The 26,350-nt window shown below is 42.9% G+C and overlaps 1 protein-coding gene, 1 long non-coding RNA gene and 7 other non-coding genes across 9 annotated transcripts; 3 read left to right on the top strand and 6 right to left on the bottom strand.

The window, feature by feature from the left end:
• Positions 1-1,701: 1,701 nt before the first annotated feature.
• On the bottom strand, positions 1,702-1,774 carry trnav-aac (transfer RNA valine (anticodon AAC)). The gene has a single exon. It is a non-coding gene; the product is annotated as a tRNA-Val (tRNA).
• A 1,871-nt stretch (positions 1,775-3,645) lies between these two features.
• On the bottom strand, positions 3,646-3,717 carry trnav-cac (transfer RNA valine (anticodon CAC)). Its single transcript has one exon. It is a non-coding gene; the product is annotated as a tRNA-Val (tRNA).
• Positions 3,718-4,616: 899 nt separating this feature from the next.
• On the bottom strand, positions 4,617-7,773 carry LOC116683514 (uncharacterized). Its single transcript, XM_032509890.1, has 4 exons — positions 7,278-7,773; positions 5,990-7,140; positions 5,185-5,669; positions 4,617-5,099 (listed from the first exon to the last, which is right to left on the bottom strand). Exons 1-4 carry the CDS (start codon positions 7,769-7,771, stop codon positions 4,617-4,619), a joined length of 2,613 nt encoding a protein of 870 aa, XP_032365781.1. The 5' UTR covers positions 7,772-7,773.
• A 740-nt stretch (positions 7,774-8,513) lies between these two features.
• LOC116683513 (uncharacterized) lies at positions 8,514-9,053 on the bottom strand. Its single transcript, XR_004330564.1, has 3 exons — positions 9,033-9,053; positions 8,826-8,930; positions 8,514-8,582 (listed from the first exon to the last, which is right to left on the bottom strand). It is a non-coding gene; the product is annotated as an uncharacterized LOC116683513 (long non-coding RNA).
• A 10,330-nt stretch (positions 9,054-19,383) lies between these two features.
• Positions 19,384-19,466, bottom strand: trnal-cag (transfer RNA leucine (anticodon CAG)). The gene has a single exon. It is a non-coding gene; the product is annotated as a tRNA-Leu (tRNA).
• Positions 19,467-20,533: 1,067 nt separating this feature from the next.
• Positions 20,534-20,606, bottom strand: trnar-ccu (transfer RNA arginine (anticodon CCU)). Its single transcript has one exon. It is a non-coding gene; the product is annotated as a tRNA-Arg (tRNA).
• A 2,975-nt stretch (positions 20,607-23,581) lies between these two features.
• On the top strand, positions 23,582-23,794 carry LOC116683515 (small nucleolar RNA U3). Its single transcript, XR_004330565.1, has one exon. It is a non-coding gene; the product is annotated as a small nucleolar RNA U3 (small nucleolar RNA).
• A 1,681-nt stretch (positions 23,795-25,475) lies between these two features.
• trnat-agu (transfer RNA threonine (anticodon AGU)) lies at positions 25,476-25,548 on the top strand. Its single transcript has one exon. It is a non-coding gene; the product is annotated as a tRNA-Thr (tRNA).
• Positions 25,549-26,274: 726 nt separating this feature from the next.
• Positions 26,275-26,347, top strand: trnat-cgu (transfer RNA threonine (anticodon CGU)). Its single transcript has one exon. It is a non-coding gene; the product is annotated as a tRNA-Thr (tRNA).
• Positions 26,348-26,350: the final 3 nt, after the last annotated feature.

Raw genomic sequence — 26,350 nt, 5'->3', positions numbered from 1 at the left:
CTTCATGTCTTGCACATCGAGAAATAGCTGGATTCGCCCTGTTGGTTGCTTACGGCCACACCACCCTGAACTGACAGCTCATTTGATCTCGGAAGCCAAGCAGGGTGGGGCTGGCTTTGTACTTGGATGGGAGACCACCTTGTGCGACGCTTTTAGTTAGCATAAGGCGCTGTTCTTCTTGCTGGACGCAGAGCTGACAAGGAAACTATAGAGGACGTAACTTTAATGTTGTTCTTTGGCTTCATCAAACAGTGATCTACAGCGCCCACTGGGGCAGATTGAAGTCCAGTGTCAAGCATTCGGAATCAAAAGTCAGCCCCTCCAAATCTCAAAGCTCAGGATTTCTCCCATCGCGTTGGAAGTCAATTGCTGTCCCAAGTGAGACGTTCTTGTATCTCAAAAGCTTATTTCAACAGTGCAACTTGTTCCAACACAAAAACCACATTACTACTGAAACTTGGGATGGTACGCCTCCGGCTCTCACACGGAAGACTGGGTTTTATTTCCCCGATGGGGAGATCTATCTACAGCTGCTAATTATTTCCCAAGGCTACATCGACACTAGTATCATCTGCCAGAGTAGTTTGGATACGAGGCCTAACATAGCAAGAGATAGACTTAGACTTAGACTTAGACTTAGACTGATCTAGTTTAGACTTAGACTTAGATATGCATTTTTTAAGAATGTATTATAGTGGATATACTCAAAGAAAGACAAAGTTGTACAAAAGGATTGAGAATGATCCTGCTATCAAAGATAGGTTTTCAGTGATGATATGATCACCTACCTCAGGATCCGGAACGTAGGCAGACGACAGGAAGCTAAGAAGGATCCAAGAATGGAAAAACATCAACTATGAGGCTAGGAAGTTGAGGTTCAGGTAATTTAATTCAATTCAATTTTATTTATGTAGCCAAATCACAACAACACTTTATCATGCGCTTTTCATAAAAGAGAGGTCCAGAACATATTCTGTGATGTTATTTGCAGAAACCCAAAAATTCCCACCAAGAGCAATCACTAGGCAAAAGAGCAAGGAAAACTGAGCCAGCACTAACTATAGCTTTATCAAAGAGGAAGTCTCAAGCTACTCTAAATTTGGAGAAGGAGTCTGCCTCCTGAACCCAAACTGGAACCTGGTTCCACAGGTGAGGAGCTTGATAGCTGAACACTCTGGCTCACATTCTTCTATTGGAGACTTTAAGAACACACAGTAACCCTGCATTCTTGGAGCGCAGTCTCTGGTAGGGTAATAAGGTAAATGAGCTCTTTAAGACAAGATGGTGCTTGAACATGAAGAGCTTTTTTAGGTGAGAAGAAAGATTTTAAATTCCATTCTGGATTTTACAGGAAGTTAATGCAGAGAAGCTAAACCCGGAGAGATGTGATCTCTTTTCCTGGTTCCTATCAGAACACGTGCTGCAGCATTCTGGATCAGTGAAGAATCTTTATGGACTCTTTTAAGCAGCCTGATAATAAAGATTGGAGTAATCCAGCTTAGAAGTAAAAATGCGTGGACTAGTTTTTCTTCATCAATTTTAGACAGGATCTTCCTGAATCTCTGAATGTGATGACTACTGCACGGGGAAACTTCGGTAGGCCTGGCCACGATTTCACGTCAGGGAGATTTTTCCGTGAAGGTTATGGAGAGTTAATTCGCAGAGTTTGATTTGTGTAAAGTCAATACAACTAAAGAAATGTGTTTCCGCCCTGTTTCGAACAGGGGACCTTTTGCGTGTTAGGCAAACGTGATAACCACTACACTACGGAAACTGACAAACAAATTTATTTGGCATATTTGGGGAAATGCACCATTTTTATTTTACTGCAAATGTTCAAAATGCTACAAAATAGAGATTTTAAACTAGATTCAGTCACAGATGCTTTGTCATGTATTTGAATGACAGCAAATATCTAGTAAACATAAATATTTCTACATGCATTGACTGTGGCCTAAAATGTGGAATAGCGCCACCTATTTCTGATGTGCCCAATATTAAGCTTGGGCATTCCCGTTAGTATAATGGACAGTATCTCCGCCTGTCATGGAAGATCGGGGTTCGATCCCCGACGGGGAGACTTTTCACCAGCTAACCAATGCTACAAGCCTCGAGGAAGTCCCGGCGAACCCGTGGTATACTCCGGAAAGTGGCCTTGGCTAAAGCTGTGTTCAGCATGGAAGGAGAAACTCCTGATCCGAAATGGGAATATTCAAGCGATGGAAAGAGCACAACTCCTGGACATGAACAAACGTCACAAGGCGCCGCAGGAGTGGGAGAGTGTCAAGTCGGGCACCTTATAGTTCCTTTTCTGCTCTTTCCGGATTATGTTGTTCTGTTGGCTTGATCAAACAGTGATCTACAGCGCCCACTGGGGCAGATTGAAGTCCAGTGTCAAGCATTCGGAATCAAAGTCAGCCCCTCAAATCTCAAAGCTCAGGATTTCTCCCATCGCGTTGGAAGTCATTGCTGTCCCAAGTGAAGACGTTCTTGCATCTCAAAGCTTATTTCAAACAGTACAAATGTTCCAACACAAAAACCACATTACTACTGAAACTTTGGATGGTACGCCTCCGCCTCTCACACGGAAGACTGGGGTTTATTTCCCGATGGAGATCTATCTACCAGCTGCTAATTATTTCCCAAGGCTACATCGACACTAGTATCATCTGCCAGAGTAGTTTGGATACGAGGCCTACCATAGCAAAGATAGACTTAGACTTAGACTTAGACTGAATCTAGTTTAGACTTAGACTTAGATATGCATTTTTTAAGAATGTATTATAGTGGATTAACTCAAAGAAGAAAAAGGTTGTACAAAAGGATTGAGATGATCCTGCTACAAGATAGGTTTTCAGTGATGATATGATCACCTACCTCAGGATCCAGGAACGTAGGCAGATGGCAGGAAGCTAAGAAGGGATCCAAGAATGTAAAACATCAACTATGAGGCTAGGAAGTTGAGGTTCAGGTAATTTAATTCAATTCAATTTCATTTATGTAGCGCCAAATCACAACAACACTTATCTCATTGCGCTTTTCATAAAAGAGCAGGTCCAGACCATATTCTGTGATGTTATTTACAGAAACCCGAAAATTCCCACCAAGAGCAATCACTAGGCAAAAGAGGCAAGGAAAAACTGAGCCAGCACTAACTATAAGCTTCATCAAAGAGGAAAGTCTTAAGCCTACTCTTAAATGTGGAGATGATGTCTTCCTCCTGAACCCAAACGGGAACCTGGTTCCACAGGTGAGGAGCTTGATAGCTGAACACTCTGGCTCCCATTCTTCTTTTGGAGACTTTAGGAACCACAAGTAACCCTGCATTCTGGGAGCGCAGTACTCTGGTCGGGGTAATAAGGTACAATGAGCTCTTTAAGACAAGATGGTGCTTGAACATGAAGAGCTTTTTAGGTGAGAAGAAAGATTTTAAATTCCATTCTGGATTTTACAGGAAGTTAATGCAGAGAAAACGGCAGGAAAACATCAATTTTAGACAGGATATTCCTGAATCTCTGAATGTGATAACTACTGCACTGGGAAACTTTGGCCACGATTTGCGTAAGGGAGATTTTTCCGTGAAGGTTATGGAGAGTTTAACTTTTCAGTGTTTGATTGTGCGAAGTCAATACAAACAAAGTAATGTGTTTCCGCCCTGTTTCGAACAGGGACCTTTCGCGTGTGAGGCGAACGTGATAACCACCACACTACAAAAACTGATGAAATGCAATTATTTTGCATATTTGTGGGGAAATGCACATTTTTTATTTATTGCAAATGTTGAAAATGCTACAAAATAGAGATTTTAAACTAGATTTAGTCACAGATGATTTGTCATGGATTTGAATGACAGCAAATATGTAGTAAACCTAAATATTTTTACATGCATTGACTGTGGCCTAAATGTTGGAATAGCGCCACCTATTTCTTGATGTGCCAAATATTAAGCTTGGGCATTCCTCATTAGTATAATGGACAGTATCTCCGCCTGTCGCGACCTTGCCTGTCGCGTATAGGTGGCATTCGCTGACAGCCAATGAAGTTGCAGCATTATTAGTGCTGTCCGAGGTGCTGAACCGGCCGAGTTTTTTTCCTGTATATTTAATAATTATTATCTGGACGCAGATTCGAATCCCAGTTGGGGCTATGTCTGTGATGCAGTATTAAAGATAAATAAGTATTTATTAGAATTTTTTATCTTAAGTCAAGTAAATACCTTACATTATTCATTTTAAGGTAGGGTATGACTACAAAAAATACTAAAGCAGAACAAAACTAAAAATATATGATAACATGGTTGCACTTGACTTACTCATGGCTATTAACCACTTATATGATATTTTTCTTAGTATGTGTAACATTACAATTTCTTAAAACCTTTGCATTCAATTATAGAAATCTTACTGTTATCTTAACGTCATACACTTATTAATGAGACACGTAAACATGGGTCAATGTAATGTCTTGTTTAATAATACAACAATGACAGTTTTAACACACCAAATCCAATAGTGCAAGGTCACACATAAAACATAAAACGAAATAATATGTAAAATAAATATGAAATGGCCAAAATATACAGTATATACACACTTAACACCCTCCCTCATTGTCCATCATTTTCCTTTTTCAACCTCCCACCTCTGTCTTTCTGACTCATAAAAAGCAGACTCCTGGAACTCTTTCCAGGACATCTCCTTCTCCATGCCCTGGTCTTTGTAAATAGAAAAGACTTTAGCGCGGCAGTAAATGTACTTCCCTGCTACTCCAGGGAATCCGGTGTGAATGTGAGGACTATTTGGGCCCTGCTTCAGTTCCATTCTGCAAAACCGACACTTGCGACCTGTGAGCTGGGGCTCCTGTGTGGGGGTCCTTTTCCTCTTTTGCTGTCCTCTGTCCTCCACCCTTTTCTTTGTGGCATCCAGTTCCTGCTGAAAGAACTCTGTCTGCGCAAAGTCATTAAAGGGCATTTTTGGGTTTGTCAGACCTTCAGCACCATAGGCTTTAAAAACCTTAGTGGAGCAGTAGAAATACCTGACAGGTCCTGGCTGGTAAAAGAAGTGGATGGAAGAACCATCGTTCTCATACCGCGACTTTGGCTGGCCACAGGAAAGACATGTTTTGTCTGTGATTTTTTTGTGCTGGTTGTTGTTGCTGCTGCTGTTTGTCCATTATGTTTCTAACTATTTTCTCAATAGAGTCTTGAGTTAGAGGTGTGGCCTGGGTCTGCACAGGTGGTGGTGGATTAACAACTGTGGCAGACATGGTAACAACTGGCACACTGGTAGTCTTACTCCCCTTGGTCAGAGAGTGCCAGAGTTCCTGCCTGTCTTGCAGTTTTTCTGGGCTGGTATTTAAAGAGGAGCTGGTGTTTAACAGTTTGCTCAGGTGCTTTAAATACTGTGCAATGTGTAGTTTGGTTGTTGGGTGGAGCATGCTGTTTGGGTCTTTACACGAGTTGTAAACTAGACCAGCATAGTCCTGGTCTACAAGCTTGATTATGTCCTTCTGGCCACGGTGTTTATGAAGAAGGTCGTTGATAGCCTTTTTCATAGGCGTTGGCCAGCGCTTGTGGTCCAACACAAACACCCTCCCACCTGTCTTCACCGGTCCAGTGCGAGCACCACTTGGTGAGGAAAGGTAGGGGAGAGACAGTGGACTTCGGATTTCTATAACAACAAAAGACAGAGCACAAAAAGTCATTCTGGCCCAAAAAAAGGATAAAACAAACCACAAAACAATTCATACACTTGGGTGAAATCTCACTTTCCAGTTGGTAAGTGTGTTTAGACAATGGCTGATGGATGATTATGTTTATGTAAAGGTCTATGCAATAACACATTTCATAAAGTTCTCATACTATCTCCTCTCTAAGAAACAAAAGATGCAACTCATTTAAAAAAGGCTATTAATATGATTGAAACCTAGGTACTGCTACTGAGGTTTTGTCCACCACCTTGTCTGTCTAACTGTCTGTCTAAGTGTTTACCTGGCTCTGTCTGCGGCTCTGGGGTTGTACTTGGAATGTCATCTGGTTTAACATCAGCAGGAGGGCATGCAGCAAACTGAAACAGCGTGGGTAGTGACCTGGAGGATGACTGTGGAATCTCAGCCTGGGCAGTGGGTGGGCTGCTTTGAGGAGGGGGATTCAAGGCATGGGTTAGGTCTGTCTTGCTCCTGTGTTTATCCCAGTCTAGAGGAACTGGGCGGCAACCAGGCTCAACATATTCTAAGCCAAACTTCTCTCTAGTGTCTGAGCCAGTGAAATGAAAAGCAGCATACTTAACATGCCCCAGCACTCTTTCAGAGACTGCATTTAGTTGTGCCATCAAAGCTGGATCAAAGACACTTGGGAGGTGAACATCTGGCTGTTTGAAGTCCACCAGGCGCTGGTAATTCCACCGTGCCACCCCTGTCATCCCCTGGGCTTGGAACAGCTCTGGGGAGACGCGTGTTCCAGTGACCCACTGAGCCTGATGGAAATGGTATCCCTCTTGCTGTGAAGTGCCTCTGATGGGGATCCACACAGGAGCACTAGCACCTTCCCCCTGCACGTGGTTTAGCTGCAGTGTTCCTCCGTGCCTGTACAAGATCCCACCTTCAACCTCAGGATCACTCAGGCACCCGCGCAAGATGTGTACGCGCTGAATCCGCCATGTCTTCAGCATAGAAGGCTTGAAGAGAGGAGCACCATTTGGATCAGTTGTGAGGTAAAAGTGCTGGAAAACTCCCTCAACTCTCTTGACAAGCTCTTCAGGCTGTGGAATTCTGTTCCTGCAGTGCTCACGAATGTGTGCCTTTGTTGGGTTGGCAGGCTGAATTCCACGGAAGACATATGCCTCTTTAAGCCTTTGCAGGTCTTTCTGATCCACCACTGAAAAGGCTGCCGACAGGAACTGAGCAAAGGAACTGTAGAGAGGATGATGCTCTGACACACACTCACGGAGGAACCGCCTCAAACAGTGAAACAAGTCCAGCTTGATAACAATGTTTTCATTGTAGTGTGATCTTGATGCACAGGTGTTCAGCAGGTCACCAGTAGTGGCATCAGCAACAATAACGTCAGTGGTTTTCCAAGCATCCCAGTTCATCTGCTCTCCTGTGTAAGATTCTGCAACCTTAAATGCTGCACAGCAATCCCTGAAAGAAATAGAGGAACAGTATAGCCGTTCATGTTAAAGCAGTGATATTATTAGCAAATTATGAAAAATTACAAGCAATGTATGTTATTAGCTGTTCATGTCACAATAAAAGCAAAATATTTGTTTATATCTTACCTGTCTACCCACTGGTAGTGTGCCTTCTCTATGCTTGCAGTGCTGTAGCGGTGTGCTAAACCTTCATACATGGGCTTCAGTGACTTTTCTGTCTCAGACTGCACCATCACCCATGAAAGGATCATCCAGTTCTCATTCATGACTGCATATGATGACATGGTCCCAGATGAAAAGGTGACCTTCCTAGCAACTTTCCGTGTGTGGTCTGAACGGAAAGCCTGTCCAAATGTGCCCTGAAGAAGCTTTGTGATAGCACCCTCCTGGTGTTGGTACTCATGCAGTAGGCAGTCAGTTAGGTAGTGTGCAGACACAGAGATCCCGTTCCAGCCACCTGAATCCCCATACTCTCCAAAGGGAGCTGGCTTGGTTTCCTGTCTTATGAACTGAGTGATGGTTCTAAGGTCATACTTTCCTGCCTCACCATCCATGACGTTCTGGCAGGTGAGCAGGAAGGCCAGGTGAGCACGTTCATATTTCAGGTGCATCATCTCCATGATCTGCTTGCCATGTCAGTCGGTGAGTTACCTGTGCGCCTGAGCTCGTCCATTACGGATTTACAGATGGCCTTCTTATAGGTCAGTATTGCCGGCAACAGGTTGTGAACCTCTTTGGAAGTTTTTCCAGCCACACTGCGTTGTCAGCATACCACCTCTTCCGGCAAACCTTACAGCACAGCCTGGAGGAAAAAAGGTAGTACTGTCCAGTGATGCCAACAATCACACGTGGTCTACCAACACCTGCAGAGACAATTTGGGCCTGAGCACACCCTTCAATGCATGGCAGAGTGTCGTTGTTCCTCAGCCTGGCCATTAAGTCATTCTCTGGCTTCCATATAAAAAAGGGATGGAGCTGAAAGTACTTTGGGGATGGAAGATCAGAGATGCTGTCAATTAATTCTGGCTGGGGAGGGAAACGCCACAATGACACCATCTTCATGAGGTTGCGCACAGGAATGAAGCCCGGCCATAGGCCCATCAATTCCAGCTCTGTCTTCATCCAGATCCTCTGCTGCTGAGAACAGTTCCACTGACTGATATCCTGGTCAGAGCCAGGAAGCTGTGGAGGAGGAATGCTGGGGACCCTTGATGGCCTGGGTACTGGCTAACCTAGCAAGACAAGAATAATAGCAAGGCAAATTATTAAGGTGTTGTGTTTGACTTGATTCTATCTTCATGAAATGCACACAATTCAAATAAAAAACATAAAAAAAAAACTTACTTTGAGCTCTCTGTGCAGTTATTGGCTGCAACGCCGGATGACTGGGCTCTGCAGACGTACCAGGAGTAATCACAAGTGCCTCTGACACTGTATAGAATGTTAAGCATTTCTTTATTATTTACAGGTAAGATACAGTAAAAAACAATACAACACTACACTTTACATCTACGCTTTAGGCCTTGAAAATTAGCAGGCGGTACACTTAAATGTTGGCTTGTCTTAAAACTGTGGAGCAGTATCTGATATACAACAATTAAACATTTTAAAGGATTTACAACAGTTATGATGGATATTTTTTAAATATGCAAATATGGTTAAAATAATACACACCTGGAACTGTTAGAGTCGTCTTTGTTGGCTGAAGACCTGCTGTTGTTGGCATCAGAAACCTCAGCTCATGAGGAAGGGGCACAGGTCTCTTTACAGCTGGCAGGACTTGGGTTGCAAGAAGGAAGGACAATAACAAAAATTTATAACGGACAAAAGCATAGGGAATATGACAAAGCTTTGAATGGATGAAGTAAACTGTGCATTTACCGTCTTCTTGTGAGCTTTTCAGTTTAGTTAATGGCGCTACAACAGAAAAAGTATGTTCAGTCATTTATATTTTATTTTTTGGCAAAATACAAAAACTTGTGTTAGTAAGTAAAGACACCAATCTTTTACTTCACCTGCTTATCTCAGTCTTATGTAGTGAAACAGACTTTCTTAAAACAATACATAAATAATGTGGTCATTCATACACATGCATTCATGTATTTAAAGGATTAATATTTAGTAGTCACTCATTAGAATTTAACCTAAGCAGGGGAAGCAACATGACACACACACTAAACATGCAAACACATGCAACACAAAGTGTTAGTAACTACAGCAGATTTACATGTAGTATATAGTTTCATCCACATAAGCAAAAGAATGACACTTACCCTCCCAATGACTGGTTTCAATTCATAGTCACTAGGACAATAGGTAGAACGTGTAATGGGAAAATTACATGTAACCAATGATTTTCGTATTAATTATTCATAATAATATCTTCAATGCCTCTCAGAGTATTTGGTTCCTGTATCTGTCCTCAGTGTGATCTCTTTGTAGGAGACAACTGGATATGTTATGACTTTGCATTTTCCCACCAAGGATAGATGACGTGGAGCCTGACAGAAACAGTTGCCTAGAACGGTGTTTATCATAGCAGGTCCCAGGTCGAGACCAGAGCCTATCCAAGAGACAAGATGTCCTTTTTTAACTAAGATAGAATGACCGGTCAAGACACTTGGACACACGAGGGACAGATTCAGAAATACGTAAGAGCTCCAACTGTCTGCCTGAGGTCCACTGATTGTTATGTTTGAGATAAACTGGTTTCCAAACAAGGGTTGGTTTTCCTCTGGGGGCACTGCATATAAAGAAGTGTATTACTGATTGTATTGACCAGAATTGTGGTGTCACTCTGTCACTCTGTTTCATTGTGAACTGCTATTCTCGTCATTTTTGTTTGATTGTTCTCTCGAGAAAATAATTAAACTCTTTCACCGAATATCTAAACTTTTAATCCAGTCTCTAGCCTGTCTTTATTTTTGTTTCAACAAGGTCTCTTCTTCACAACAAATTCCTCCCTCGCTGAACAGAAACTTCCATAACAAACTTGGCGTTGTCGGCAGGATTTCAAGGAGGGATCAGATCGGGACTCCGCCGGTGACTGATGACAGATCATCCAGGGATCTGAGGATCACCTGCCTCTAAACCTCGCCGAAAACACCTTTGAGAGACAGAGGGTCAGAAATCTGCGGAGGGCTCGCTGATTCCACTCTGAAATCCAAACGAAAAGGAAGCAATTTCAAACAGCGGGGGTAAGTTAGAATTTCAATTTTAAACAATTTGAATTGGATACCGAGACACCGTGTGAGACAAAGACTGACCAAGGTTTTCACTGGGATTATTTGGTGAAAGTGTTATCTTTTGGTTTGGGAAATTTTAGGTTTCTACTAAAGCAAAAGAAAAAGGGTTTTATTCGTGGTTTTAAACATCCCGGTTGTTGAACAGAATAAACCACTAATTTATCATCATCTCATCACACACGGGAGTAGGACGGGGTGACGGATAGATTTTGAAATCATACAGATAAACAGTCATCGTAGCTGCCTATCTGGATTTTCATCGAGCTAAAATCTATCACAGATAAACAGTCATTGTAGCTTAAATAAGTTACAGCTGTTTTCAGGTTTTTTCGCAAAGTTTACGAGAGACTAAACTGGGCCGTATAGTGACGATTATACGAAAAAGAAGTACTTCAATAGCCTGCTCATTTCATATTTAGACATGGGCATAAAGGCACAAAATCACACGTTCCTTCAGGCCCGTTGGTTGATGAGATGGTGAAACGATATGGTCCACAAACCTTAGATTGTTTGGCTTATTGGACCACTAAGCATGGCTTCCTGAGAATGGCTCTTTGAGCACAGGGAAGCTTAGGATGCTAAAGCAAGATTTAGAAGAAGAAGAAAAATTATTGAGAGGGGGTAAAACACCTCCACCCATTAACAATAAGCACCCAGGATTTAATTCAAATAGAGAAAACAAAGAATGTTTTAGTCAGTGGATGGAAGAAGCCACTTGTAGGGAAAGAAAACAGATGAAAAAACTAGTAACTAAGGAGGGAACAGATAATGCTGTTGAAACACAGAGAGGAGAAATGAACACTGTCACTAATGCATTTTCCCTCTATCCGAGTCTTAAAGATGGCGATCAGCTGCTCAAACCACCACCCTACCCTCCTCCAACATCCAGGCCGAAGGGAGAAACACCGTCTGTGTCTCCCACAGAAGCAAGCACCAGGAGCGGACCAGATCCCACACAGCCCCCACCTCGCTGCAAGCTCTCTCTCTACAAGCAGCCACGGCCTCTCCCCCACCTACATCTGACAATAACAGCAGCATCGGGTACCGTCATCCAATGCTACAAATCAGCGGAGCAGGCTGACAAGAAGAGAAACAGAAGAAAAATAACTTTGACAGTGTCAACGTTGGCTGAACAGGGGGGGGGCAGAAGCAGAGGACGAGGTGGAGGGCAGGGGCCAGCAGTGGACCGAGACACATGTTTCAACTGCGGAGGAAGAGGTCACTGGGCAGACAAATGCCCATCCCGAAATACAGAAGGGAGACGACAACCGAGGGGTCCCCCAGCAGGGGGTCGCACCTACAGCCAGCAACGGGTTGATGAAAGGGAGGAGGGGAACGGGAGTGGTGGAGAGTCTGAGCCAGTCTGCACCGGATAAGGGAAGTAAAAATGCAAAACACACTAACTAACCTGCTTGCAAAGAAGTAAATGCTTTCACACGCTACAGCCCATAAACATCACACTCTTCCACGCACGATAGGGAGAATTCTAGACGCAATATTGTCACCTAGAACAAAAAACATTTAGAAGGTATTCCTACTTATGTAATGTTTTTATCTGAGGTGTATAAATTGGCTGCTACAATTTTAAAAGGTGCATGGAAGGGATGTAGAGTTGGTCTAGAGGGATAATCTGTGGTTTGGGTTTGTGTTTAGAGTGCATGTAGTTGGGTTATTTAGGTGCAACAAATTATGTGCTTCAAAAATCTTTGTTTTTGAATCAAAAGCTTTCTGGTGGAATTGTTCTGTGCAGAAATGCAAGTGGAGCTTGCACTCCAGTTGTCCCAGAAAGATTTTCAACCTCATGATGGGTGTATATGGGGATCTAAATGATTCGGAGCAGGAGAGAAGGGCAACATGTCGTTTTTGCTCTCTCCTGTGTCCTGTGAATTTGTTAGGTAGGGATCTAATGTTCGGCAGAGGAGTTATCTCAAACTCCTACAGGTCTCAAGGTTGTGAGATTAGAAGTCACAGCCAGCCTGACTCATTGTTTTCACACACACACACACATCTCAGCTGATTTTTTCAGTGGTGAATCTCTCTCTGGGTCATGCTGCAAGCCTGCTGCATGAGGCCAGAGATGTGATTTAACCCCTTGCTGACTTCATGTCAGAACTAAACCTACATGGCACTTATTTTGTCTTATCAGGAAAAGATGACATGTTTGTTGAAGATTTTTTTTTCCAATGAAGAAGCAGATGAGCTTGAGTGTATTTACTTATACTGGCATGAAAACAAATGTGCAGTAGCTGTAAACTTGACTGAAAAACAGAGAGTGTTTTTCAGAGTTCAACATTCACGTGCTCATATTTCTTTGTCCAAATCTCCTACAGATCAGTGGAGAAACTTGGGACAGTTTGTCCGGGACTGTGACCAGCTGACTGACTGACTTTACTGGAACCGTGGAAGGGAATGGGTACACCTCCCCCTCCACGGGAGCTTATCGGAAGCTCCTGTCGCATCGGGTGACTGCCACACGCAGTGTGTTCCAGCGGAAAGAAGCTGAAACACACACACGCACGTTTTTGAATAAATTCTGTGATTGTTTCACCCTCAGATATCTCTCCGTTGCTGTCCCAAGTGCCGAATCACCTGTGGGCAGCGCATAAGTATGACGTGGGGCTCATAAAAATTGTCAGCCTGTCGTCATCACTCCTCGCTCAGATTTCAGGCCCAAAAACCTCAGTACCCACTGAAACAAGAAGCAATTAACGGAATCAGGCCGGTTTTAAACTCTTTTGAAAGCAGGTGTTATTGTTCCGTGTCCTGATTCACCTGTTTCGCACGCCTATTTCCCTGTCAAGAAAATTCGTGATAAGGGAAAACCGGTCGAATGGCGTTTTGTTCAGGACCTCAAAGCAGTAAATGCAGCGGTCCACGCACGTGCTCCCAATGTGCCAAACCGTACACTAAATTCAAGGAATTCCAGTGGGGGGGGGGAGGTACAATATTTTTCTGTTGTTCATTTGTCTAACGCTTTTTTCAGTTGTCCAGTGAACAAAGACAGCCTTTCTGGGTTGCCTTCTTATGTGATGGTACACTTTCACACGTTTAGGATAAGGATTTTTATTGACAGCCCAACTGTCTACAACGAAGCACTGAGAGAGAGCCTTGAAAGATTAACTATTACACTATTGCACTGTTGTGCCACCTGGCAGCAGAAGGGCACAAAGCTAGTTTAGCCAAGCTGCAATTTGTGAATAAAGGAGTGCATTTTTTTGGGTCAGGACATTTCAGCGTCAGGGAAAACATTGTCCTTATCTCAAATTGAGAAATAGTTTTTCTCCCAAAACTTGAAACAAAGAAACTAATTATGTCATTTCTAGGGATGTGTTCCTATTGTTGTGTTTTAATCCCAAATTCTGCTCAGTTAGTTAAACCTTTAGCTGACATAATACATGGTAACAACTTGTCTTCAGATGACCATGTCACGTAGACGACCAAGGGGGACTAGGCGTTTGTAAGTCTTAAAAAAGCTTTTCAAAACCCTCCAACCTTAGGTTTGCCAAACCCTGAACTTCCATTCACTCAGACAGTGGGTGGACATTGGACTGCATGACGTTTGTTCTCCTGCAGCCTCACGGTGACAGGCTCAGGCCTGTTGCCTATTTTAGCTCCATTAACATTGTTAGTGCCACATGTAGTTTCTCTGGTCCTATTGGAGCAACGACCTTCACATTTATCTGCAGCACGTTATCTATGGTTACACACGTGTCTGCTTGATATGCCTAATGTCACTGTTAAACATTTTACAGTGCTTAACCCTGCTTCTCTTATGCCTGTGCCAGGAAAGGGAAAGCCGCATGACTGTTTGGCTGAGTTGCAACACACCTGTGCTCCGCGCCCAGATCTGACTGACACACCGGTGCCAAACTCAGATCTGGTTTTGTATGTGGATGGGTCAGCCTCACGCTGCCCTGACACCGGACAGGGACAGGTAGAGTTTGCTGTAGTATCAGATTCAGAAACCTTAATTTCTAAACCTCTTCCCAAACACTTCTCTATGCAGGCTGCTGAACTCATTGCTCTCACTGAAGCATGTAAAACTGGCTGAAGGTTCGTCTGTTACAACCTACACAGACTCCAGGTACGCCTTTTGGGGTTGTACATGATTTTGGGGCATTGTGGAAACACCGACACTTCCTGAAGTCTTATGGTAAGCCCATTTTGCATCACCAATTGATCTTATTTCCATCTTAGCTTGGCTAATACAAATGTTCTGCACACACACAGTGCAGTTGACTGATCTTTCACTTGCAGAATCAGTAGCTGCAGAATACAGTGGAAAAGGGCAGAGTGCACCTTTAAAGAGGATGTCTGGCAGGGGCCGGATTCAACACCTTGCCTTCCACACCATTTGTTCACGCATTTTGCAAAGTTGACACATGGGCCCATGGGACCATGTGTCAAAGGGGCGAGTGCTAGTATTGTTAAAGAAAACATGGTACACAAAGGCCTTCACATCATTTGCAGAAAAGGAAAATTTTGTAAAGCAGGCATTTGAACATATCATGATGAAATTTGTAGATCTCACACCGTCACAGGTGAAAAAGTTTTGTTTGGTGATGGTTGATCAAAATGGGTGGAGGTGTTTCCCGCTTCAGAACAAACTGCTTCAGTGTTAGCAAAAGCTCTAAATGACAGAAATTATTATATTATATATTATTAATAATATCAAGTCGGTTGTCAAGTGATAACGGCACGTTAAGAACAAAACTATGTACATGTGAATGAGGGTAAGAACGCGCAGTAACCTCAGTCCTTTTGAAATTCTCTTTGGCAGACCACCCAGTGTGGGGGTTAGAAGCTTCTAGAGCACCCCTTCCCTCATCAGCTCTGTGCGAGCATGATATGTTAGAGTAGTGTGTACAACTGTCTTCTGCTCTCTCTGCCATAAGAATCCAGGTTTCTGCTGCCCTGCCCCAGCCAGCTGAAGGACCGCTCCACACGCTGCAGCCAGGAGATTTCGTGGTCGTAACAAAACTACAGGAGGAAAAACTGGCAATCCAAACGCTGGCAAGGTCTCTTCCAGGTTCTTCTGGTCACTCACAGCAGTGAAGGCTGCTGAGAGGGCTCCGTGGATCCACGCACCACACTGCAAGAGGGTTCCAGGACCAGGGGACAAGCCAGTCCCGCCAGACACCCGGAAATCCGTGGCCTGACAGATGGAGTTCTGTGCCACCAACGCTGCAACACAACTCACCAGAAACGAGGCAGTGGTAAAGACTGACTCCGACGGTGTGTCATGTGCTGGTGGACGAACCTCTGACACCAGAAGAAATCCATGGCACCAGAAGCAAGACCGCCTGATCTACAGCCTGGTACTGCATCGACCAGCCACCCACACACACACAGCACACCCTGAAGGGCGCAGCACTCGCTGTGACGATGGAAGAACACAGGAAGAGACAGACATGGTGTATGACACAGATGTATTCTTGTTCTCTGTTTTCTGTCTGTGTTTGTGGGGGGGCACCATTTTTGTTGTTAGACAGATATGATAGAGATAAATCTGACATAATTTATTCTAACACCACTTCTTCTCCCATTAATGTTACTACAGATGCACGGTAAACTCGCACACTCAGTTTTCAGTCATCAAATAAAGGGTTAAAATGAGCAGAGCGCTCTTCACCTTTCTCTAGACAGTATTGCAAACTGAGAAATATAAACAAAGCAACAACCTTAAGACAACAGACTTCATGGTAGTAGCTAATGCATCAACTACCTTTCTGTTGTAACCATGCGATTACTTTCAGTCCGAAAATGACAAAATCAACTCAAATGATTAACATTGTGCAAAATAAATGAGTTCTTTCTTCTGACAAAGACAACGCATTCATATTCCAACGTATGACTGGGTTCAATCAGCAAATTTACACACGATGTAGGGATCAATGATTAATGTTGATTAATGATTAAGTGTTCCCCACTCACAGAAACGGGCTTCACCCATAAAAACACTCGTGCTAAACCTAATTAACTATTTGTGCATTGACTGCACTCTACTTTAAGAGCTTAATGTAAAATGATGAGTTACAGTAGCAAATTTGTCTCAGGAATTCTTCCGTGGTAGGGTTTAGTTAATAACGCACATGATATTGATAAGATACATGAAAGTTTGAAAATCTGACCGCCGTCATGTTTGCAGGGTTCAGCGATTTTCCTAAAACCTTGTGAGCTATGCGTAACATGTTACTTTAGCACCAGATGGGTCTAGATTTACTGTTAGCAGCTCAGGGGGGGGGGGCACTGCCATGTATTAGGTGATCAATGCTGCGCATTAATCCCAGACATTGAAGGTAACCTCACTGACACCGTCCATCAGCTAAACCAACTCGCCACTAGTCTTAGGGCTCAAGATGTCCCTCACACTTATTCGGGGGGGATGGGGCGCTTGGATATTTGGGGAGGGGTGGAAGGCTTGGATGGGGAATATTGTGGTTCCAGTAATTTCTGTGATCTGTTTCTGTTTTGAAGCATTTGTTGTATTATCCCATTAATATGAATGATTATTTTCTTTGTTTACTTTTGAAAGGGTTCAGTATCAGGCAGTGCAAGTAAAAGATGATGATCTTGGTCTGTTGATCTGCCCACCTACAAAGACGACGAATTTAACTCAGACTCAGCTTCCAAATTTCAGTAGTTCCTGATTCATAAATTCCATTTTACTTCTCATCTTCTTTTAGACTAAGATGTGGTGGTAGCTTAAACTAAGAGGTTCATCACAAAAACATTTTTTGTCTTTTCAGTAATTTTCAATTGTGTTGTGATTAGTATGTAATCAAAAGGGGGGAATGTAATGGGAAAATTACATGTAACCAATGATTTTCATATTAATATTCATAATAATATCTTCAATGCCTCTCAGAGTATTTGGTTCCTGTATCTGTCCTCAGTGTGATCTCTTTGTAGGAGACAACTGGATATGTTATGACTTTGCATTTTCCCACCAAGGATAGATGACGTGGAGCCTGACAGAAACAGTTGCCTAGAACGTGTTTATCATAGCAGGTCCCAGGTCGAGACCAGAGCCTATCCAAGAGACAAGATGTCCTTTTTTAGCTAAGATAGAATGACCGGTCAAGACACTTGGACACACGAGGGACAGATTCAGAAATACGTAAGAGCTCCAACTGTCTGCCTGAGGTCCACTGATTGTTATGTTTGAGATTAAACTGGTTTCCAAACAAGGGTTGTTTTCCTCTGGGGGCACTGCATATAAAGAAGTGTATTACTGATTGTATTTACCAGAATTGTGGTGTCACTCTGTTACTCTTTTCATTGTGAACTGCTATTCTCGTCATTTTTTGTTTGATTGTTCTCTCGAGAAAATAATTAAACTCTTTCACCGAATATCTAAACTTTTAATCCAGTCTCTAGCCTGTCTTTATTTTGTTTCAACAAGGTCTCTTCTTCACAACAAATTCCTCCCTCGCTGAACAGAAACTTCCATAACAGTTCCAATTTAATTAGATTAAATTTTGTAATGGTAACTCCAGGGAAATTATTTGAAATTTATTGAGGACTAGATTAGAACTGGATTTAAAGCTGTTAGTGGTTTCCAACTTCGGCCCAGGTGTGTCTGTTAAAACACAGACGGAGACAACTCTGTTACTGCTTTATTACAATCAATCATCAGTATAAACATGGGGGGGGGGCAGCTCTGCTATGAATGTGTGTGTGGTAATACATGAAATAAACAACATTGTAAAGGCTACCATACACAATGTATAGGAATCATATATGCTAGTAAATAATAACAATAAACCAACTACTAATTACATTATCTTAATGAGCAAGGACGTTCAACAATCGCCATTATATCGAATCAACAGCCAGGTGTAACCTAGCCAACAGTAGAAGAACGTAAACAACCTAACTTTTAAATGTACCAGAACTACAGACCAATACAACAACAGGCTTACATGAACTGACATCATCAGTTATATGACTTACAGTTCTCAAAGACACACACACGATCTCAACTGGTTATCCTCCAGACAGCTAGTCTCTTTTTCTTTTCTCTCACTTTTGTCTCCGTGTGCCGTGTGCGCCTGCTCGTGGTGTGAGGCGCGTGTCCGCGCTATTCTCCGACATGGACTCCAAATCACACCTGATAGACAACCTTTAGTACAAAACTAAAGTAACAAGCCAATTTTGTAAAATGTAGGGAGTAGAAAGTACCGATATTGTAGTAAAATGTAAGGAGTAAAAGTAAAAAGTCGCCAAAAAAAGAAAAGAGTAAAGTAAAAATATCCGCAAAATCTACTTGAGTACAGTAATGAAGTGTTTGTACTTCGTTATTTTGTTATTGAAGTGTTTGTACTTCGTTATTTTGTTAACAAAGTATTTGTACTTCGTTACTTCCCATCTCTGATGACTGTAAAGATTAATATGTACATGGTTTCCAGAACTGTATCTTCTGATAGACATAAGACCACTTGGGTTATCTTTGGGCTGCTCTATAGTCTCCTGAAGAAGGATAAATCCCAGAGTTGGCTCACTCCAGATTATTTAAGCAACAAACGTCCCTGGGTGGACTTGAACCACCATCCTTTCAGTTAACAGCCGACTGCGCTGACCTATTGCGCCACAGAGACTGCTTATGTTTGATGTTTTTTTTATTTCTGATTCTGATGTAGAGAGGGACAAACGGCTCGAAAGCATAATACTTCTTGCCGTGACATAACAAGAAACAGTAAAAAAAAGAGGTCGGCGAGATAGAGTTCAAGACCCTTTTTCAGGACACCCAAACTTTGTCTCTCAATATGGAAGGAATTCTATGCATCCGGGGCCAAGTGTTTTACCATTTCATCCACTACGGGCCCCTAAGGAACTTTACATGTGTTGACAATAAAGATGCTCACAAAACGCTGCACTTGGAATTGCGTTTCTCATGCATATTCATGTCCTCTTAAATAAGAACTGCTAAGTTCTTTATTCCCAATATCAACTCTCAGACATTAGTTCCAAATGAAAATACTAGTTGTCAGAAGTGGGATTTGAACCCACGCCTCTAGTGGAGACTGCGACCTGAACGCAGCGCCTTGGACCGCTCGGCCATCCTGACTGATCCAACATATCTTCAGTAGGACCTGTCTCAAAAATTATTATATAGTAAATTAAACATGTCATGCTACAGCAGGTTCTCAGTCATGAGAACCTGCTATATCATGACATGTCTGACGGGGCGCTACCTATACCATCCAAAGACTGAGACTGCAGCAATATGTTCAATGACCGTATTTGTTTATTGTATTCATATTTTCGTTATTTTCACAATGTTTATTCTTCTCATCGGGTAGGATTGCATTTTTCTTAGGCGGCATATTCCCCTGGGCCTGGTGGTATCTGGCTGCACCAGAGCACCTGGGATATCAGGCTTTAAATCCCCACCTCTGAAAAGTGCCGCTTCTTAGCCGGATTATGTCTGGCCATGTCATAAATAATAGAGGCGAGGCCTCAAAACTGAGAATATATTGGGGCGTGATATTTAAATTACAATCGTTTCTAGCCACTGCATTTATCAATGTACGATCATTCTTACGCTCTGATTGGTGTGATACAAACGTTTCATGAATCTCACGTGAAGCCTGTCGTACGTTAGGTTAATAAATGAGGGCCATTAGCTCTAAGGATGTGCTTCAATACATAACTGAAGTGGACACACTAATGAGTAGCACAATGGTGCAATCTGTTTACCTTGTCATAAGCTAAAGCCTTTTCCCAAGCTAGAAGAAAACAAGGCGCTCTTCTGCAAACGTAGAGCTGGGAGTGCTTGAGAGTCCTTTGAGGTGCAGCGTGATTTTAGGCTGAGATGCTTCGGGTGTGTTAAGGTGTGAGCCCAAATAGTCAACAAAGACAAGACAGCGATCAGGTAATAGAACCGGGGTATTGATGTCCCATCCATGCAACCGATGGATATGATCAAAACCTTCAAACAGCCCAACTACATCACTGGAAAGTCAGGGTAGCGGATGTCAATTTTTTAATCTGCCACTTTTCACAGGCTGTCAACAACTTTTCCAGCAGTTATATCATTATTCATCTCACCATGGAAATCAGAGTCAGCAGAGAATCCATCAACCTCTGGGTCAGAGGCCCAGGACACTTCCATTGTGCCAATCTGCTGAAATTCACCCCAGATGGGACTTGAACCCACAATCCCTGGCTTAGGAGGCCAGTACCTTATCCATTAGGCCACTGGGGCTTTACATCCCCAAAGCATCCCCATCACCAGTTCAGGAGAAATACATGTACATTTCTGGAGACTTAATGAAACAGTAACCTTGACCTTTGACCTCCAAAATCGAAATCAGTTCATCCGCAACTCCTAGTGGTTATGTATGCCAAATTTAAAGTGCTTCCCTCTAGGCGTTCAGGGATATTGCATTCACAAGAATCGGCTGGACAGACATGAGGACACAGTCACCTTGACATTGACCCTTTGACCTCCAAAATCTCATCAATTGATTTGCGAGTTCAGATGAATGTTTTTGCAATCTTTGAAGGAACACAAACATGGGCGTTGTGATAAGATGGTGCTGTCTATCGTTGTTTCTGAGATCAACAATACCTTCCGAAGTTGAATAGCTATTGCATACCCGGTATTATTAGAGAAGAGCTCTCGTTGGCACTGTAGGCGGACAATTTAGAAAATTAAGTTACTTTAAACTGTTACATCTCCTCTGAATCACCATCTGCAAATTGCCAAGCCTCGTTGGCATGCCGACCACCATCTACAGCAGGTAAATCACTGGCTAGCTATGCATGAGTACCTCATACCTTTTACCAGCTTCAGATGGTTAATAGTTATGGTCAAATGAAGCTTCATTAAGCTTTCTGAACAATGTTCTTCATTTTCTGAACGCATTCACTCAGTAGTGTTTTATTATTGGTTGTGCATCTGTGATTGCCCTAGAGGTGCTCTCAGTCCAGCACCTCTCCCCCTCATCTTTGTTAGTTTTACACTGTCCAGCATAAATCACTGACACCATACCTCACACTCATCCATGCATACACCTTGCATACATGTATACAACCTTTGCACACAGTCTTTTGTCTCCCCTTTTCATGGGGTCACTACAAAGCATCTAGTGTTGATCTTAGCCTTTGTGTGAGAACATAGGTCTCCACATACATTGTTTTTATTAAGATTGACGACCAAATTGTTAGTTTTTCTGAGATTTTCCCAACCATTGCAATGTCTTTCATAGCCTCGTTGGCGCAGTAGGCAGAGTATCAGTCTGATAATCTGAAGGTTGTGAGTTCAACCCTCACACGGTGCATGTGTTTTAAAAAAAACTAAAAAACACTACTGCTGCTAAAAATACAGTGACAGGTGGTTGAACACAAGCACATGAATGGAATTTGTCATTCTTTGGTTATTTCTGAGATTGATACAATGAAAGGAATTATTTAAGAGTGGTAGCTAACCAATGAAAAGGGTTATAGAACATAAATGGTATGTCCTTGGACATACTATCAAGCAGGGAGATGAGTACAGAGATTTGGGTGCTAGCAAGATGGATGTAGGTTGCCCATGGTTCATTTAGACTTACCAGCAACATTGTTATGATACAAACGTGCTTTAAAAACAGTCACAATTCTTTTTAAAGACTTCTGCATGGAACACACATGATATGATAGTGTCAATTTGTCCATGTCCATACAGGCCGTCAAATGGACAACTCATCTAGCAGAATGTGCAACTCTACGCCTGAACAGGGACTGAACCCTGGACCCTCAGATTAAAAGTCTGAACCTCTACCGACTGAGCTACCCAGGCTTCTAAAGCAAGTGACTGTGGAAAAAACCATCTGCTGAACTACAGATTAAAGTGCAAGTAAATGAAGACCATTGAGCTGTTGCCATGATCACGGTCTTCTGGACAGCAGGAGGGTAGACCATAATTTGCACAATGCAAAAACAAATGCTATTGCCAAACTGGTTGAAAATTGGCCAAAAGGTTAATTAAAAGCTCAAAGTCACAACTCATCATGGCCACGCCTAGCAGACTGTGAACATCCAGCAAACCTGCATGACAGATGACAATAGCGAGCACTTCATACATATCCCAGAATCAAGCTGTTGCCTTACCAGGGACTTGAGCTGTGGTTTTCTTTTTCGCTGAAAACGTTGATAACCTAATGCAATTTTATGGCTCCAGACAAATAAACTTTACTGCTAGTTGGTACAATAAACAACTCTCTCCCTCTTGATCCGCTTCCTCTTGACGGAAAAATCCACCAGATGACTTGCCATCCAAGCAGGGAGATCAGCACAGAGATTTGGGTGCCATCAAGATGGATGTAGGTTCCCCATTGTTCATTTAGAGATAGCACCCGCATTGTTATGATGCAAACCTGCATAAAAAACAGTCACATTTCTTTTTAAGATTGTGCATGTTACTTAAATGATACAGTGTCTGAAAGTGTTAAGGATTGCCAAAGTGTACAATTTATCATGGCATCAAGCAAAATGTGCAATTGCATGCCTGAACAGGGACTTGAACCCTGGATCCTCAGAATTAAAGTCTGATGCTCTACCGACTGAGCTACCCACGCTCCTAAAAAAAAGGGCTGTGGGAAAAAGAAGTGCCGTTATTGCTTCCTAAACCCAACCGTCCCATTGTTGTCCCACATGTCATGGTTAACACAAATATGCCCATTTCGTTATTTCGTTAATTATTTGGCTGCTGGCTTTTCCTCCTCTTCCTCATCCCAGTCAGTCACCGTAGTTCTAGTGCCAGGCTGAGACTTCGCTCCCCAGTGTGACGTCATCGCCGAATTGACTTAATAAACCAGCGAATACTAAAAATTACCAAAAACTAACTTTTAACATTATTTGGAGACATTTAAAAAAATGATATATATACATATCTTGATTGCTTTTTGTACCCAATAATCAACAGTGGTGGTTAACCCGCAACATTCTGAGACCAATTAATGCAAAGAAAGGACTGGAGCATTTATTGGAGAGAATAAGTAGGCTGACACTGAAGTATTGAGACAACAGTGACTGAAAATCTAATTCAATCTACATATCGGTCTTCTTAAAGGTCTAAATAGATTTTCTCACCTCAGAGTCATCTGGAGCACGTAACGATTAGCTTCTGTCCCTCTGAACCCTGAGTGACAATCACTCTGCAGTGAATGAGATGCAGTTTCCCCCCCCAGTCTAACCAAGACTATACTTTCAGGGATCATTTCTAGAGTTTCTGACTTGAGGAATGTGTTTCTAAAGTGTTTGGTCTCGCTGACCAAGATGATGAGTCGTGATATTCCTTTCTGAGCGTGAAGCTGACAGAGAGTAATGATTCACTTCATATGCTCTCTGTCATTGATGATCGTTCTTTGCTTCTTTATGGTGCAATGAGGAAGGGAATATGAAAGTAGCAGATATATGGAAAACTAACATGAGTGACGGTGATAAAACATGGTAAGCTTTCTAATTAACTGAAGTTATAGTCAGTCTTTAAGTATGTTTAGTCCATGGTGAACAAGGTTACTTGAAAGGGTTTACATCTACTTTCTTGACTTTGTAATGCCTTATGTCCTGTGTAAAAATGTAAACTGAGTTAAGCCATAACTCCTCTTTATTTCTAGCTTTGCTTTTCCTATTTTGACATGTCAAAAAGGTACATTGTTTGAAAGCCCATCTCTACACATCCATGTTCCACTCCCACAGGTGTTTTCACTTAACTAATCAGACTGTGTGGCCTTTACAGGCTAAGCTTGATTGACATGTATTAAAGGGGTGGAACGGTCCGCTGAAGTCCCGGTGGACGGGATGGCGTGTTGTAACGAGGTTTGAGTACATACAGCAAATACTTGAAGCCAGGTTACTCTACGAGTGGATACGGGGCATTGAAGGTGATGTGTAAATTTGTGATTTTTTGGCCCTATTTGTATTTGTGTCTAAAGGCTGGTTAACCACTGTAGGGAGGAGACGTTGGACAGTTTTTTTGTCTCGTTCCAGTGATTGGCATGTCTGTGTGATGGCGTTGGATATGCGTTAGCACGTTGGATGTATTTCCACTCACGTACCAACAACGGCGACACACAGTCCTCGTTTTATCCACCACTTTGTCACCTGTACTACTGGAACTGACTGGGAAACCAAAGTTTCCCCGTGGGTCGCCACCACTCGCCGTAGGAGAGGCTGCTCTTCCTTAGTGCTGCTGGCTCTGACTCATATGAAGGGAAATATTGGGAAAAAGGTGAGAGCTTGCAGAACAAAAAAATCTGAACTTATATGTTTAAATTATAGCCGATAGATATCAGAGATCCACCCATTACCTTAATTTATATGCGTTGTACTTTTCCCTTGCCGGACGAGTTAGTTAAACTGTTACAGCATAGCAGAGTTTTCTGTCCACCTCCACACGCGTAGTCTTCTCTTCAAGCAGACTTACTGCCTCCTGGTCTTGTCTTGACCTGGTTACCACTTTCTCATTTTTGTATGGCAGCACATTCAGCTGCAAGAGATTCTCAACAATCTGGAAGAGCTCCATGTTGGAAGGAACAGTGGACGTCAAAAGGCACTGTTGCGGCCGTAGCTGTTGCTGCACGATCCGTGCTGGGCTCTGAAACGTTCCCCCCCCAAGTCTGTTTCGAATGGTGAGTGTTCCATCTGTTGGACCGAGCTTCACTGGCTCTATGGGGGTGAGATGTGGATGATCAGCACCAATGGGAAGGAGTGTGCTGGCGTTCTCAAACTGCTGAAGGGAGAGACCTGCCAGGTACTTCTACCTCTTCTGCAGACTGACTGGATAGGATTGATCCGCCAAGCCTAGGCAAGCTAAGCCATTACTCCCAATACTGCCAGTCAGTAGTGGACCGAGCTTCACTGGCTCTAGTTTAATGTTTGTGTTTCTTGTTGTTTTAACAAGTATAATATTACTGAAATGTAATTAGTAATGCGTTATATTACTGTGTTAAAGCAAAAAAGAATACATTACTTTATTTGCATTACTTTTGTAACACTTTACTCCCAAATCTGCCAGTCAGTATGCTGTATGTTTAGCTTATTCAAGGTAAAAGACAAATTAAGACTTAACATTACACCTGCTCATGGAGGTGCTGTGGCTTAGTGGTTAAAGTGCCTGTCTAGTAAACAGGAGATCCTGGGTTCATATCCCAGCAGCACCTTGCTGTTGGAGAGATTACCTCTTTGGCGTGTCATCATCAACCCAATCCCTGTGAAAGTACCTGGTAGCAAATGAAAATTGCTTGTTACATTTACACAGAAACACCAATAACATGCCCACAGGTGTTCTATTTGCCTGATAACTAATGAAATTAATAATAAATGCGCTAATTTGGCTCCATTACAGTTCTGTGTCAGTCAACTGCTCCATTTCACTCACCACTGAGTCAGACTTAATGCCCCGCCCACAACAACATCTGATTGGCAGGCAACTTAAAAACAAGTACAGGTAATCTCTGCAACAACAAGGTGCTGCTGGGATTTGAACCCAGGCACTTCTGCTGACTAGACAGGCACTTTAACCAACTAAGCCACAGCACCTCTGGGGATGAACACGGATGCATGGCCATTATGGAGGTACTTGGTGTAAATAACTGAGGTGGTTGGGTCATCTGGTAAGGATGCCTCCTGAGGGCCTCCGTAGAGAGCTGGTCCAGGCACGTCCAGCTGGGAGGAGGCCTCGGGGAAGACCCAGGACTAGGTGGAGAAAGTACATCTCCAACCTGGCCTGGGAACGCCTCGGGATCCCCCAGTCGGACCTGGTTTATGTGGCTCGGCAAAGGGCAGTTTGGGGTCCCCTGCTGGAGCTGCTGGACTAAGATGGATGGATGGAGGGAACCCTTTTCACTAGCTCATTGTATTCTTGCAAGACGGGCTTCACTGCAGGAGGCGCTGTAGCTTAGTGGTTAAAGCGCCTGTCTCGTAAACAGGAGATCCTGGGTCCAAATCCCAGCAGTGCCTGGT

Source organism: Etheostoma spectabile, unplaced genomic scaffold (assembly GCF_008692095.1).
Source record: "Etheostoma spectabile isolate EspeVRDwgs_2016 unplaced genomic scaffold, UIUC_Espe_1.0 scaffold00019025, whole genome shotgun sequence".
Taxonomy (NCBI): Eukaryota; Metazoa; Chordata; class Actinopteri; order Perciformes; family Percidae; genus Etheostoma; species Etheostoma spectabile.
This window is presented reverse-complemented; position numbering and strand designations above follow the sequence as displayed.